This window comes from Chrysemys picta, chromosome 1, assembly GCF_011386835.1.
Source record: "Chrysemys picta bellii isolate R12L10 chromosome 1, ASM1138683v2, whole genome shotgun sequence".
NCBI classification, from domain to species: Eukaryota; Metazoa; Chordata; order Testudines; family Emydidae; genus Chrysemys; species Chrysemys picta.
The window spans coordinates 348,014,568-348,027,624 of record NC_088791.1 but is presented as its reverse complement, the minus strand read 5'-3'; the positions used below and the strand labels follow the sequence as shown (position 1 = coordinate 348,027,624).

General features: G+C 48.8%; 1 protein-coding gene across 2 annotated transcripts in view; it reads left to right on the top strand.

The window, feature by feature from the left end:
* RNF121 (ring finger protein 121) overlaps window positions 1-12,145 on the top strand; it is a 44,124-nt gene extending 31,979 nt beyond the window's left edge. Inside the window, exons 8-10 of one of the 2 annotated variants that reach the window (XR_010601428.1) lie at window positions 316-449; window positions 7,887-7,988; window positions 10,571-10,990. Coding sequence is in view for 1 of the 2 variants with exons in the window: in XM_005292183.4 (XP_005292240.2) it covers window positions 316-449; window positions 7,887-7,988; window positions 10,571-10,691 (357 nt within the window). In the remaining variant the exon portion in view is untranslated. Of the gene's footprint in view, window positions 1-315; window positions 450-7,886; window positions 7,989-10,570 lie in introns of both variants that reach the window. The other variant, XM_005292183.4, reaches the window with a different exon arrangement.
* The last annotated feature ends 912 nt before the right edge of the window (window positions 12,146-13,057 follow it).

Sequence of the window (13,057 nt, the reverse complement as noted above, 5' to 3'; positions counted from 1 at the left end):
CATGGTGTCCAGTAAGGCCAGCCCTGCTGAAGCCCAGAGCCAGAGCCCCACATCTGGAGTGTTGCAGGTCATCTGAAGTCCACCCTTGAAGCCCCATGGCAGGGGGGCTGAACCCGGGGAGGGGGGCTGAAGTTAGAAGTTCATATTCCCAGGTCCTTGCTGTGACCACTGGATCACTCTCTCTGCCAGTTAAACTGTAATCTTGCAGCAGACTCCTTTAGCTTGAACTGTAGAGGAGCAAGACTTGGTTAGTGAATGCACATTAATTCTGACTAGTTCTTGTCTTGTGTTGTCCCCTCCCGCCATCCTATTCAGTTTTACAGCGCATCAGGAATGCCAACGAAGCACCTTTCTGACAGCGTCTGCGCCGTGTGTGGCCAACAGATCATTGTAGATGTCAACGAAGAAGGGATCATAGAGAACACATACAGGCTTTCCTGCAATCATGTGTATCCTTTTCTCTTCCTGGAGCGACCGGAGCGCTAGCACCTCAGGTAGCCTGCTACCTACTGTGGGTCACTATTTGGAATCTGGTTAGAATTACTGTTTGGGTAACTTCATTCTGCTTCCCAGAATTCCCCCTTTCCTGACTTCATGTCTCTAGAAAAGGAACAAACACGAACCAGTTGCGTGGCAGCAGCTCTATTCTGAAGCGGCTGCGTTTCAGGAACGGGTTAAGCTACGGAGAGGCATACATCCTTTCCAGGAATTGCTTCCCCCGTCTCTGTGCCTTTAGGAGCAGGCACAGGGTAAGTTTGCCTGGAACCGGACAGCTGAGTCACTAAGGGGTTTGCCTGTGGAAGGGAGAACCTTCCACCTCTGGGTCACCAGTTCTAAACCAGCCAAGCTGACAGCAAGAAAGTAATTGCCATCTGATTGTGTGGTCATCTATGGGAAACAAATTTGGTCTCGGTCCAGTTCCTAGTGGATAAGTGTCCGCACCATCAAAACAGGCATTAACAGATCCTCGTTGATGATGCACTTTGCCCAGAGGCCAAAGCTTGGGGAGAGCCATTCAGCCAATAGAGGTTGTCCCTCAAGGCCGGTCCGAGAGGACAGCGTTGGAGGAGTTTGCACCATTGCTTCTTCCTGTGTTTTGATTTTTCTTGGGCAAGAGGGCTTGTCCTACTTGCTTCTGTCATGGTTCAGTTTTGCTTTGTGTGCATCAGATGTAGTTGATGATTGAGGAAATCTTCAGAACACACAGATCAGATTGAAACTACTGTGGTTTTCAGAGCGCACCTTACTTTGCAAGTCATTAACCACCTACAGTGCCGCAGTGATGCTGGGCTTCCTGGTCCCGTGCGTGTAACACTTTGTGCGGCTGTCTCTGCTAAAGGTCTTGTGGGTTTTCTGCTGATGGCACGATTCAAAACCTGACACGCTGCCTAGGTTACCAGCACAGTGTTGATCTGAATGTGATGGGTTAGTTGTTATGGCTCGCCACTGATCGCATCCAACCAGAAGATTGATAGGTTCTTGTCCAATTCAGACTGCAGGGTTCAAGAACTCAGAGTTCTATAGTGGGAGTGCCTAGCAAAAACACGTACACTGAGGACAATACCAAATTGATAACTTTGAGATTAACAAAAGAATAATAAATGCTATGAAACTTATAACTGCAAAACAATAAAAGAATTCCAAAACTCCCAGTGGTAACATTCCTATTATAAATACCTTTAACTTAACATACAGCCTTCCTTGAGGACCCGGTAATAGGAGGTGAAGGACTAGCCTCACTCCTGTCATGCCCCATAACACGATGATACTGGCTTCCCCAATCGTTAGAAATGTTGAGTAGTTATACTATAATGCACAAGCTGAGCATCATAGAAGATACTCTACAGAATATAGGAGAACAAAGGCTAAAGACTAAAAGAAGCGCTAAAAGAGCGAGCTCAAAGAGAGCTAGAAGTAAAGCTTAAAGGCTGCTAAATAGAAAGAAGCTAGAAGAATGCTCCAGACTTCTTCCGTACAAGGTATTTTATAGGACCCTGACGCTATGTAATTCAGACCCCACCTACTATACCCAAATCTTAGTTCCATACCCTAAGAAATTTATGGGTACCCTTATCCTATAGGTTAGTGGATTATGACACTTTCTGTATATTAATAAGGATTATCTCACTCCAAAAACTGCCAACCTAGGCTCTCTCGGTGACTTCCAAGTTGTGGTGTACCCTGTGGTGTACAACCAGCTGGTTGTAGATGCTGGATAAACCTGTTCAGTGTTGTGTATAGTTCCTCCCTTTGGTTTCCCCCAAAGTTTAGGGACCACTCCCATCTATGCCAAAGGTTACCAGTTTTTATGCTGACTTAGTCTTAACTGATTATACTTTTAGCTATATAGCACTTCTTACCGGATCTTACAGGCCAGTAGGCTTCTTGCATTTCAGCAAAACTTCTTATTAGGAAACACGTGCCTCAACACATCCTAAATTCAAAGGAATTAATACTGATAAAATAGAAGAATGAAATGGATTCATTCAGAAAAAGAAACCTATTATTTGATGTGGCTGGCTGGATGAGTAGGATAGAATAGCTAGCAAAATAATCTTGTGGGCTACAGCAGTGGTTCTCAACTTCTTTACCATTGTGGGCCGCATCCAATACTACCTGTATGGCCCTGAGGATGTCACATGGGCCGCAAGTGGCCCACGGGCTGCAGGTTGAGAACCACTGACCTAGAGCCAGGGTGTCTAAACTTGGCCCTAAATAAGGGCCACATTGAAAACACGTCTGAAGCTGCACTTGTCTTTAAGGCTATAATCACCATTCTGAATTTATTTGTTTTGAATAAATGACACTCTATCATGAGCTGAGCAGTTTGGGAGGAATCTAGGCCAGCGTTTCTCAAATGCGGCCACCAAGGTCTTTTCTTCCTGCCACACCCTCCTGGGCACTGATTGGGGGAGGCAAAGCAGTAGTCCCTCCCCCAGGGCCACCAGCAGGGGTTGGACCCTGCCATGCACACTTCCCTTCCCTCCCCCCCAATCCCCCGAGACACGCATGCTGGAGGAGCAGGCAGCTAGTGAGTTCTCCACCTTCCCAGGGACAGTAGGGTTGGGCTCCAGCCCCGGGTTCGCGAGCAGTAGGCTCTGGCCACGGAACTCCAACCCCTGGTTGCGGGGCTCCCTGCCCATTACCCCTGGCCTCCGCCAGCCCCTCATGCTACTAGCACTCCTAGCTATCTTCAAGACACCACTGACTTCCTGAGGAAACTACAATGCATTGGTGATCTTCCAGAAAACACCATCCTGGCCACTATGGATGTAGAAGCACTTTACACCAATATTCTACACAAAGATGGACTACAAGCCGTCAGGAACAGTATCCCCCATAATGTCACAGCAAACCTGGTGGCTGAACTTTGTGACTTTGGGCTGGTCTACACTGGGGGGGGGGGCGGGTTTCGATCCAAGATACTTACACAACTTCTTGTTGTGTATCTTGAATCGAATTACCTGGGGTCCAGACGGCGCGGGATCGACGGCCGCGGCTCACCCGTCGACTGCGCTACCGCCGCTCGCTCTGGGAGTTCCGGAGTCGACGGTGAGCACGTTCGGGGATCGATTGCTACCTGCCGATATGGCGGGTAGTGAAGACCTCTGTCCTCAGCCACAGCTATTTCACATTTGGGGACAATTTATACCTTCAAGTCAGCGGCACTGCTATGGTTACTCACATGGTCCCACAGTATGCCAAAATTTTTATGGCTGACTTAGAACAACGCTTCCTCAGCTCTCGTCCCCTAACGCCCCTACTCTACTTGCGCTACATTGATGATATCTTCATCATCTGGACCCATGGAAAAGAAGCCCTTGAGGAATTCCACTCTGATTTCAACAATTTCCACCCCACCATCAACCTCAGCCTGGACCAGTCCACACAAGAGAGCCACTTCCTGGACACTACTGTGCTAATAAGCGATGGTCACATAAACACCACCCTATATCGGAAACTTACTGACCACTATACTTACCTACATGCCTCCAGCTTTCATCCAGACCACATCACGCGATCCATTGTCTACAGCCAAGCTTTAAGATACAACCGCATTTGCTCCAGTCCCTCAGACAGAGACACACACCTACAAGATCTCTATCAAGCATTCTTAAAACTACAGTACCCACCTGCTGAAGTGAAGAAACAGATTGACAGAGCCAGAAGAGTACCCAGGAGTCATCTCCTACAGGACAGGCCCAACAAAGAAAGTAACAGAATGCCCCTAGCCATCACCTTCAGCCCCCAGCTAAAACCTCTCCAGCGCATCATCAACGATCTGCAACCTATCCTGAAGGACAATCCCTCACTCTCACAGACCTTGGGAGACAGGCCAGTCCTAGCTTACAGACAGCCCCCCCAGCCTGAAGAAAATACTCACCAGCAACCACACAACCAAAACACTAACCCAGGAACCTATCCTTGCAACAAAGCCCGTTGACAACTCTGTCCACGTATCTATTCAAGGGACACCATCATAGGACCTAATAGCCACACCATCAGGGGCTCGTTCGCCTGCACATCTACCAATGTGATATGTGTCAGCAATGCCCCTCTGCCACGTACGTTGGCCAAACTGGACAGTCTCTACGCAAAAGAATAAATGGACACAAATCAGTCATCAAGAATTATAACATTCAAAAACCAGTCAGAGAACACTTCAATCTCCCTAGACGCTCAATTACAGACCTAAAAGTCTCAATTCTTCAACAAAAAACGCTTCAAAAACAGACTCCAAGGAGAAACTGCAGAAATGAAATTAATTTGTAAACTGGACACCATTAAATTAGGCTTGAATAAAGCCTGGGAATGGATAGGTCATTACACAAACTAAAAACTATTCCTCCATGGTAATTTTTTTCCCCTACTGTTACTCACACCTTCTTGTCAACTGTTGGAAATGGGACATCCTGATTATCACTACAAAAGTTGTTTTTTTTCTCCTGCTGATAATAGCCCACCTTAATTGATTAGTCTCATTAGAGTGGGTATGGCAACCCTCAATTTTTCATTGTGTGTGTGTGTGTGTGTGTGTGTGTGTGTGTGTGATATATACACCTCTACCTCGATCTAACGCTGTCCTCGGGAGCCAAAAAATCTTACCGCATTATAGGTGAAACCGCGTTATATCGAACTTGATTTGATCCGCTGGAGCGCGCAGCCCCGCGTGCCTCCCCCCCACCCCCGAGCGCTGCTTTACCTCATTATATCCGAATTTATGTTATATCGGGTGGTGTTATAACGAGGTAGAGGTGTGTATACACAATCTTCTACTGTATTTTCCACTCCATGCATCTGATGAAGTGGGTTTTAGCCCACGAAAGCTTATGCCCAAATAAATTTGTTAGTCTCTAAGGTGCCACAAGTACTCCTGTTCTTTTTGCTGATACAGACTAACACGGCTACCGCTCTGAAAGATAAAAAAGTCACTGGCCTACATTGTCAGATCTTTGAGGCTGGGATGGCCCAGTACTGCAGGGTTCTGGTCCAGGACCAGGGCGCTGAGATGCTACCACAATACAAATAAAAACATCCTGAAGCTTACAGGCTGTATCCAATGTTTTGTATCAATACAGTGCATCCTCCTCAATCTCTACAGCACTTAATCTAAGAGTAGATTGAATTTTCTGAGGATTTCCAAGTAAGTTTGTTAGTTTGAGTTAAAAATAACACTGGATCTCTACAGTTTTGGGGGAAGTTTTTTAATACTACTAGCAAATAAAGTATTGGGTTCTGAGAACACTTCAGTCTCCTGCACACTCAATAACAGACTTAAAAGTGGCCATTCTTCAACAAAAAATCTTCAAAAACAGACTCCAACAAGAAACTGCAGAACTGGAATTAATTTGTAAACTGGACACCATCAAATTAGGCCTGAATAAAAACTGGAGTAGATGGGTCACGCAACTCCCACCAGGGCTCTGCCCGGACAGCTCTGACTGAATTTAAGCCTTGCAAATGCCACGTAATCTTATTGGAATCCTCATCTTCCTTTTACCCTTTCTCCCTTTGTACTGCTTGTTCTCACACCGTGTCATGACTTAATTCAATTGTAAGTTTCTCTGGGCATGGACTGCAGATGTTATCTGTTCTATAAAGTGCGTGATCTGCATAAGCAGTGTGGTGAACAATGGGTAAGCAAGAAGCAGCATCTTGAACTCCGTCATTAGAAGGCGGTGGTAGTGGGAGTTTTCAGCTGCCCGGAGGCATGGTGGCTTGCTGTACGTAGGCTCAAACTGAACAGGACGTTTGAGTCATCATTTATGGGTGTTGAAATGTGAAAACAAAAAGCAGAAACTACAAGGGAGCAAGCAGCACGTGACTTCATTTGGAGCTCCATAAGATGTAATTAGTGATGTGGAGGTCGATGTTATCTGTCATTCGTGACCACAGACTTACTGCGGTTGACATTGGACCGAAAGTTAGAAGGAAAAGAGAAACAAAGAATTTCTTAGAAGGAAATTTTGTACTCGTGTGGTGGGGTGGAAATAGATTATACCACAGGCAGCAATCTGACCTTGAGTGGACCATTGCTGAGGTGACCGTATATTTTTCTTACTCTAACTTCCGTTCTGTAATTTAATCTTGAACTTCTAGAAATATGGGATGTTAGTCCTGGTTAGAATTTCCCTGGAGTGTGATCGTGCACTCGTAAAGCCATGACAAGAGGGGTGGCCCAAGTGCTAGACAGGCAGACTTAGAACCAGTTGATGGAGTCAACAAAATAGAAGATAAGGGAGCATCAGTAGATATAATTGGAACTTTCTAAATCCTTTGATAAAATCCCTCAAGAGTCTGTGAAAGAATCGATGTTGTAGGGTAAGAGGTAGAAGGCTGTAATGGTCTGGAATCTGGCTCAGAGAGTAGCAGGAAGAACTGGTCAACTTCCAACATTGTGGGAGAGGCTAATGAGGTGCCCCAAGGAGCCATAGATAAATCAGCATTTTGTTTTATCTTCCAGCTGTCCTCTGCCTCATTAACTCCACTCCTTCCAAACCAGGTGGCGGGGAGCTGCTGCCACCTGAGAAAGGCCAGTCTGTACTCACTCTGGTTCCATGGCCCACTGGGGATAGTAGTTGGCAGTTCCTTCGCGGAGCTGTGAATATGTGGGTGAACCTGGCGCAGTTCACAAGTTCCTCTCATGTCAGGCCCACACAGTATGGGTTTCACAGCTAGTTGCTAGACAGCAGAGGAATGTGGAGATTTGGGAATAATGGGCTCAGTTCTAGGTTTGAGAGGGGAGCATTCTGTAGTGGCCCTTTTGCCCCTGGCCTTCCAGCCTGTCCGTATCACCGGTTCCATGCATGCTTCGCCTTAATTTCATCCCGGATGATTTAGGTCTGGTGTAGTTATAAGCAACTGAAAACAGTCTTACAATGAAAACTGTGGGGCATCCTTGACTATGTGTGTCTACCTGCACCACCTGTAACTACCAAGTCATAGTGACTGTCCCACTAGCTACCCCACTGTTAAACCTGTCCTATACGCCAAATCCTGATGGATTAACTGGCCAGGTTTATGTTTTTGGTTCTGCCGGTGACTTGGCTACTCGGGTGGCACTGTTATCTCCTAGGGGAGGGTGATGTGAACAGTAGAGCACGCCTGCCCCAGGAGTGAGGTCAGTGCATAGTAGCAAGTCTAAATTCCTGCAGAATTACTTCCCATGTATAAATGTGGCTGCCAAAATGTATTTAAGTAGACTGAACAACTACGTGGTTGCTCATGCAGATCTGAATGGCTTCCTCTGTGATTAGAGCAGTGACTTGTGTATCTGGGTGTGCTGAGTTCTAATCCCAGTGTTCCCGCTCTTTTGCTGTTCTTTATTTTTTGTTTGTTTGTTTTTCCCCCCCAAGCGCAGCTTCCCTTAACTTGTCACCCTTCAGATTCCACGAGTTCTGCATCCGAGGCTGGTGCATCGTTGGGAAGAAACAGACGTGTCCATACTGCAAAGAGAAGGTGGATCTCAAGAGAATGTTCAGTAACCCGTATCCTTTTCTGGCCTTGTGACCAAATCCTAGCAACTTCGTCTCTTTTTGTTTGCCTTGCACCTTAAAGGTGATCTGCAAACTTATTAACCAATCAACATGACAGCCCTGCGCTGGAGGTGGGGTCGGGAGGGTTGGGCTCCCCTCTCTCCCGTTGCATGAATGTAGATGGAATAAATGGGCTGCAGGTGTTAAAGTAACCCAGTTTTAAACAAGGAAGGGGTTTGGTATACCGAGACCTCAGCCTCTTTAGTACCCTGGCCAACACACGGTTAAAAATCCCTGTAACCTTTTCTTAAAGATACAGAAACGGAGGGAAACGGACAAAAGCAGTGGCAATGTGAGGTATTAAGTCAGGCCTTTATTTTAACAGCATCCCTCGTGCCCTTTCCTGCTGGCTGGAGGGAGTTTTAATGGGAAAACCCCCTTGTGTGACAGTCTCTTAGATGGTATTGAAGCGCTTGCTGCTGCTGTTTAAAGGCCTTTCAGTCCAGGCGCTGGCTGGGATTCAGCGGGAGCTGGTAGGGTGACGATGTCATCTGGGCACCTCTCTCTGGTCTGCTCAGGATCGGGATGACGAAGGCCTGGGCTCCCAGGAAATGGTGCAAGTGTCAGCCGTGATGGTGAAGCTCACTCCGCTAGTCACCGCCTTGCCTGCCATCTGTGTCTGCCCACAAGCCGTTCTCTCACGGACCCAAACAGGGAGGGGTGGCTGGAATAGCCCCTCCCCTCGCTGTTTTGTCCACCAATCAGGCTTACTAGCCAATACACCAGAGGTGGGAAAACTACAGCCCAGGGGCCACATCCGGCCCTTCAGATGTTTTAATCCGGCCTTCGAGCTCCCACAGGGGAGCAGGGTCTGGGGCTTGCCCCACTCGGCGTGTGCCATGACTCCACACAGGTCCCGGAAGCAGCGGCACGCTCCCCCCCTCTTCCCCCCCGGCTCCTACATGTAGGTGTAGCCAGGGGGCTCCGCATGCTGCCCCCACCCCAAGTGCCGCTTCCGCAGCTCCCATTGGCTGGGAACTGTGGCCAATGGGAGCTCCAGGGGTGGTGCCTGCAGATGGGGCAGCGTGCAGAGCCACCTGGACACGCCTCCATGTAGGAGCCAGAGGGGGGACATGCTGCTGCTGCTGCTGCTGCTTCTGAGAGCTGCTTGAGGTAAGCGCCATCTGGAGCCTGCACCCCTGACTCCCTCCCACATCCAACCCCCTGCCCCAGCCTTGAACCCCTCAGTCCCAGCCCAGAGCCTCCTCCGCACTCTGAACGCCTCATTTCTGGCCCCACCCCAGAGCCTGCACCCCCAGCCAGAGCCCTCACCCCCTCCCGCACGCCATCCCCTAATTTCGTGAGCCTTCATGGCCCGTCATACAATTTCCATCCCCAGATGTGCCCCTCGGGCCAAAAAGTGGGTCGTCCCCCCCCCGCGGTACACCAAATCTGGCTCACTAACTTCTAGCTCCATGTCTCCTGTTTTTAACAAGCATCATTTCAGCACCATTTTTGACCTCTTTGTTTGGACTGATTCTGTCTGTCTCCCGTTTGTACCTCTTCCCATCAAGATGGGTTATTAGAGGTTATTGTATCCTCTTATGAACGTTTACATCTTGCACGTGAGCTCCCACTTCAGGTAAAGTTGAGGGGCCAATTGTCAGACATCCTCTAAAAGATCCTACCCCCACACTCAATGTGTGCCCTGTTATCACACCCCCTCTGCAGGCTGCTTAGAGGGATGAGGCAAGTACTTCTTCTCTCCCCCCACCCCCCACCCGCATTAGTGCTTTGCTTTTATTCTGTCAGGTAAGAGTTGGGGGAATTTTAGGTCTGGCTTGACTTGGTAAACGTGGCCCCATCTTACTCAGCAGGTCGGATGTATGTGGGCTATTGGCTGCTTGCTGTAATGTCAGGTTTTGACTGCTTGTTCCTAGTACCGTTGTAGCTGCAAAGCTGGGTTGAAAGAGGGCCTAAAGATATTCTATACTACCCAGCCCATCACTGTGCAGACATGTAGCATAGTGCCTTATGGGGTGAGACACCCCCTCCCCCCCCCCCCCCCCAGTACTTTCCTTGTCGTTCTCCAGCCCAGCAACTCTTCCTCCATTCCAACACTGAGCTGTGGGGTGGAGATACGCCTCAGCACATGGATTGCACTATTCTGAATGCCATTGTGAGGGGCTAGTGCCAGGGACTCCATCAGCAGGTCACTGTTCTGGACACACAGGAAGGGTTACCAAGGGTGAGCCTAGACCCCAGCATTGCCCTTCTCCCCCACTGGCACTGCCTACCCTGGGCCCGTAGCCCCAGGAAATGAAAGCCCAGCTGTGTGATCCCTGCTTTGGAAGGCCCGGCTTTGTGTGCTATTATCTCCGGTTGTCATCTTGATACTGTATCAATAGGTCCACTTCCTCTACCCTTTCTGCCATAACCTATAATTCTGCCATCCTCCAGTCAGAGGTGCAAATAACAGGGCTGCATGCAGAAGGCTTCAGCTAGGTAAGGCACCTGCCCGCAGCCTTCCGAGCCAGCCCCACGTTTCTCTCTCTGTTTCCCCATTTTGCTGCTTTAACTCTTTCCGCATACAGCTGGGAAAGGCCCCACGTCATGTACGGGCAGCTGCTCGACTGGCTACGCTACCTGGTGGCCTGGCAACCCGTTATCATTGGACTGGTGCAAGGTATCAACTACATCCTGGGGCTGGAATAGATGCTGAGCGGCCAGAAGCCGGGGACATCACAGCAGGACTTCGACAGCAGTGGCGGAGGGCAGCAGCTGGCCAGGAAGACTTGCTTGTATCATTCACCTCTCAGGATCTTACACGCCTACAACACGTCTCCGGGGACTAAGGGAAAGACTTGGCGCTGGCCAGCTCCCAGCAAAGCGGGTTTATGCTGGGGCGGGGGAAGGATATTCTTTTTTAAAACAATTATTTTAATGAGCGTATTTAAAACTTTATATTGCCGATTAAAAAGGAAATTAATGTTTGTCCCACTTCCCTCCTCCAACCACCTCTCCTCTTAGTTGTCTTATTCCCCTAGAACAAAGAAAGCCAAGCTGGTTTTGGAAGCTAGCAGAGACCTCTCGCGGAAACCCACGGCAGCTTGCTAGGTACCGTCCCACCTGCTCTGGCTAAATCAGATCCCTCGCCACTTGCTCAGGTCTCTTCTTCACAGCAGTTGCCAGCGACTCTGTGGGCCTCCTGTGGCCCTTGATCGCTGTAAAAGCCAGCTGGATTCCCCCGTAGTCAGGGCAGGATTCTGAAAGCGTAAATGCAGTTAATCAGAGAAAAGGCACCTGCTGCGAGCAAAGCTCAGAACTGTGTAGCTGGAGGCATGAGACCTAGGACTTAACAACTCATGCCCTGTCAAATGCATCTACATGCAGAAGGACCTAGGAATCCCCCTGTGGTTGGCGCTGCCCAGGAGAACAGATGCAGAGCGCTGAGCCCGTGATTGAGGGGCTCACTACAAAGGTGGAAGGCAGTCAGGTAGCCGACTACGGCGAAGGGAGGGTAACATCCCAGCCTGCATCGTGTGGTCAGTGCACAGGGGAGAGACTACGCCTGGGACATGCAGCTGCCTCCAGTGCACAACACTAAGGGATGAACTAGGGCGTCTTCACCTCCCAACCTGGCAAGCCAGGTACTAAACCGAGGAAATGAACCCGCAAGTCTGACCTCTGTTATGGACACAGTCTAGTGTGGCAAGCCATCTCTTTCCGCACTCTGCCCTTTTTTTGGAATGTTCAGGCTACTTTAACATTTTTCGATGGCAGTGTATTTTCTACCCGCTGCGCAGACCTAGCCCGGTTTGGGTTAGTTCCCTCCCCCCACTCCCCCGCCTCAAACTGACATCCCAAAAGGGGATGGTAGGACAGACTGCTGGGGCTTGTTTGTTTTTCCCAACAGCTCAGAACAGACAAACCTACTTAAGGGATAAGTGTCAAATTTCCCTTTTTTTTTTGAGCTTTCTCTGAATGAGGCTGGAGGGAAAAACCTGTTTGGTGTGTTGAAATCCAAACTTCTTACCAAAGGGCGTTTAAAGAGATGTTCTCTTCTTCTTTAGGAGGACAGCAGAACCTTGTTTCGGGCTGCCTGGGGTGCCCACTGGGGGCGACTGCCTTTTACTATTTGTCAAGTTTAATAAAAGGCTTTATCGATATATTCTGTTCATGTAGGGCCGGATGATGATGACTCTTCACTAGCTAACTCAGCAGTCCCATCGAATTCAAGGGAACCCTCTGTGGTGTAATGCACTACTCATCTTGAGTCGGGGGGTCAGAATCGGGCCCTAATTGACAAGTGTCATTTTACCAGCGTGTTGCGACATGTGAGTTACAGATTGTAAAAGCAGCAGTGTCTTAGAAACTGGAGACCTTGCTGCAACAATTGACTCAGTGGCAGATGGGGATGAGGTGGCATGGCACACAGTGAGTGAGCTTCGACTGGAGCTTGCCTTACGCCGGCATACAAATGAGCTCGTGATTTAAAGAGACGTCTTCAGGAATCAGTTCAACATCTTCCTGCCACACTGACTTTCTGTGAAAGCCTGGGCATCCTCGATGCGCAGCCCAGGAGTCATGGTGTTTGGTGGGTTTTCATGTTAACCTCCCCAGCACATGAATGGGCTTGCAAGGTCTACCAACAAATTTGATGTTTGCTGGAAACACAGCTAAATATACCCTTATTTGTGGTGGTTACGATCCCTGTCGCCCTCTAATTTCTATAAAGAAATAGTTAACATCGTCGCCAAGTGTATGAATAATAAGGAACAAAGGAGCTGGGTACAGCAATCTGGTTGCAATACAGCTGCAGGAATGTTCTACACAGGGATCTGGTAGGTCTATGGGGACAGGTCTTTGGAAGCTTCTCTGGAACAAAAACTTTGACGCGTGTTGGAGAATAGGGACGTGGACAGCAGTCCTTGGATGTATCCCATCTGCGTATGCTCCACAGCCCGACCCTGCAATTCTCCAGGCAGCATGTGACCGGTTGTGGCAACGTGAGGTCCTGACATATTACGGTTGTTTTAGGCTTTGTGAATGAGCTCTGCTATCTTCCACTTCGTCTTTAC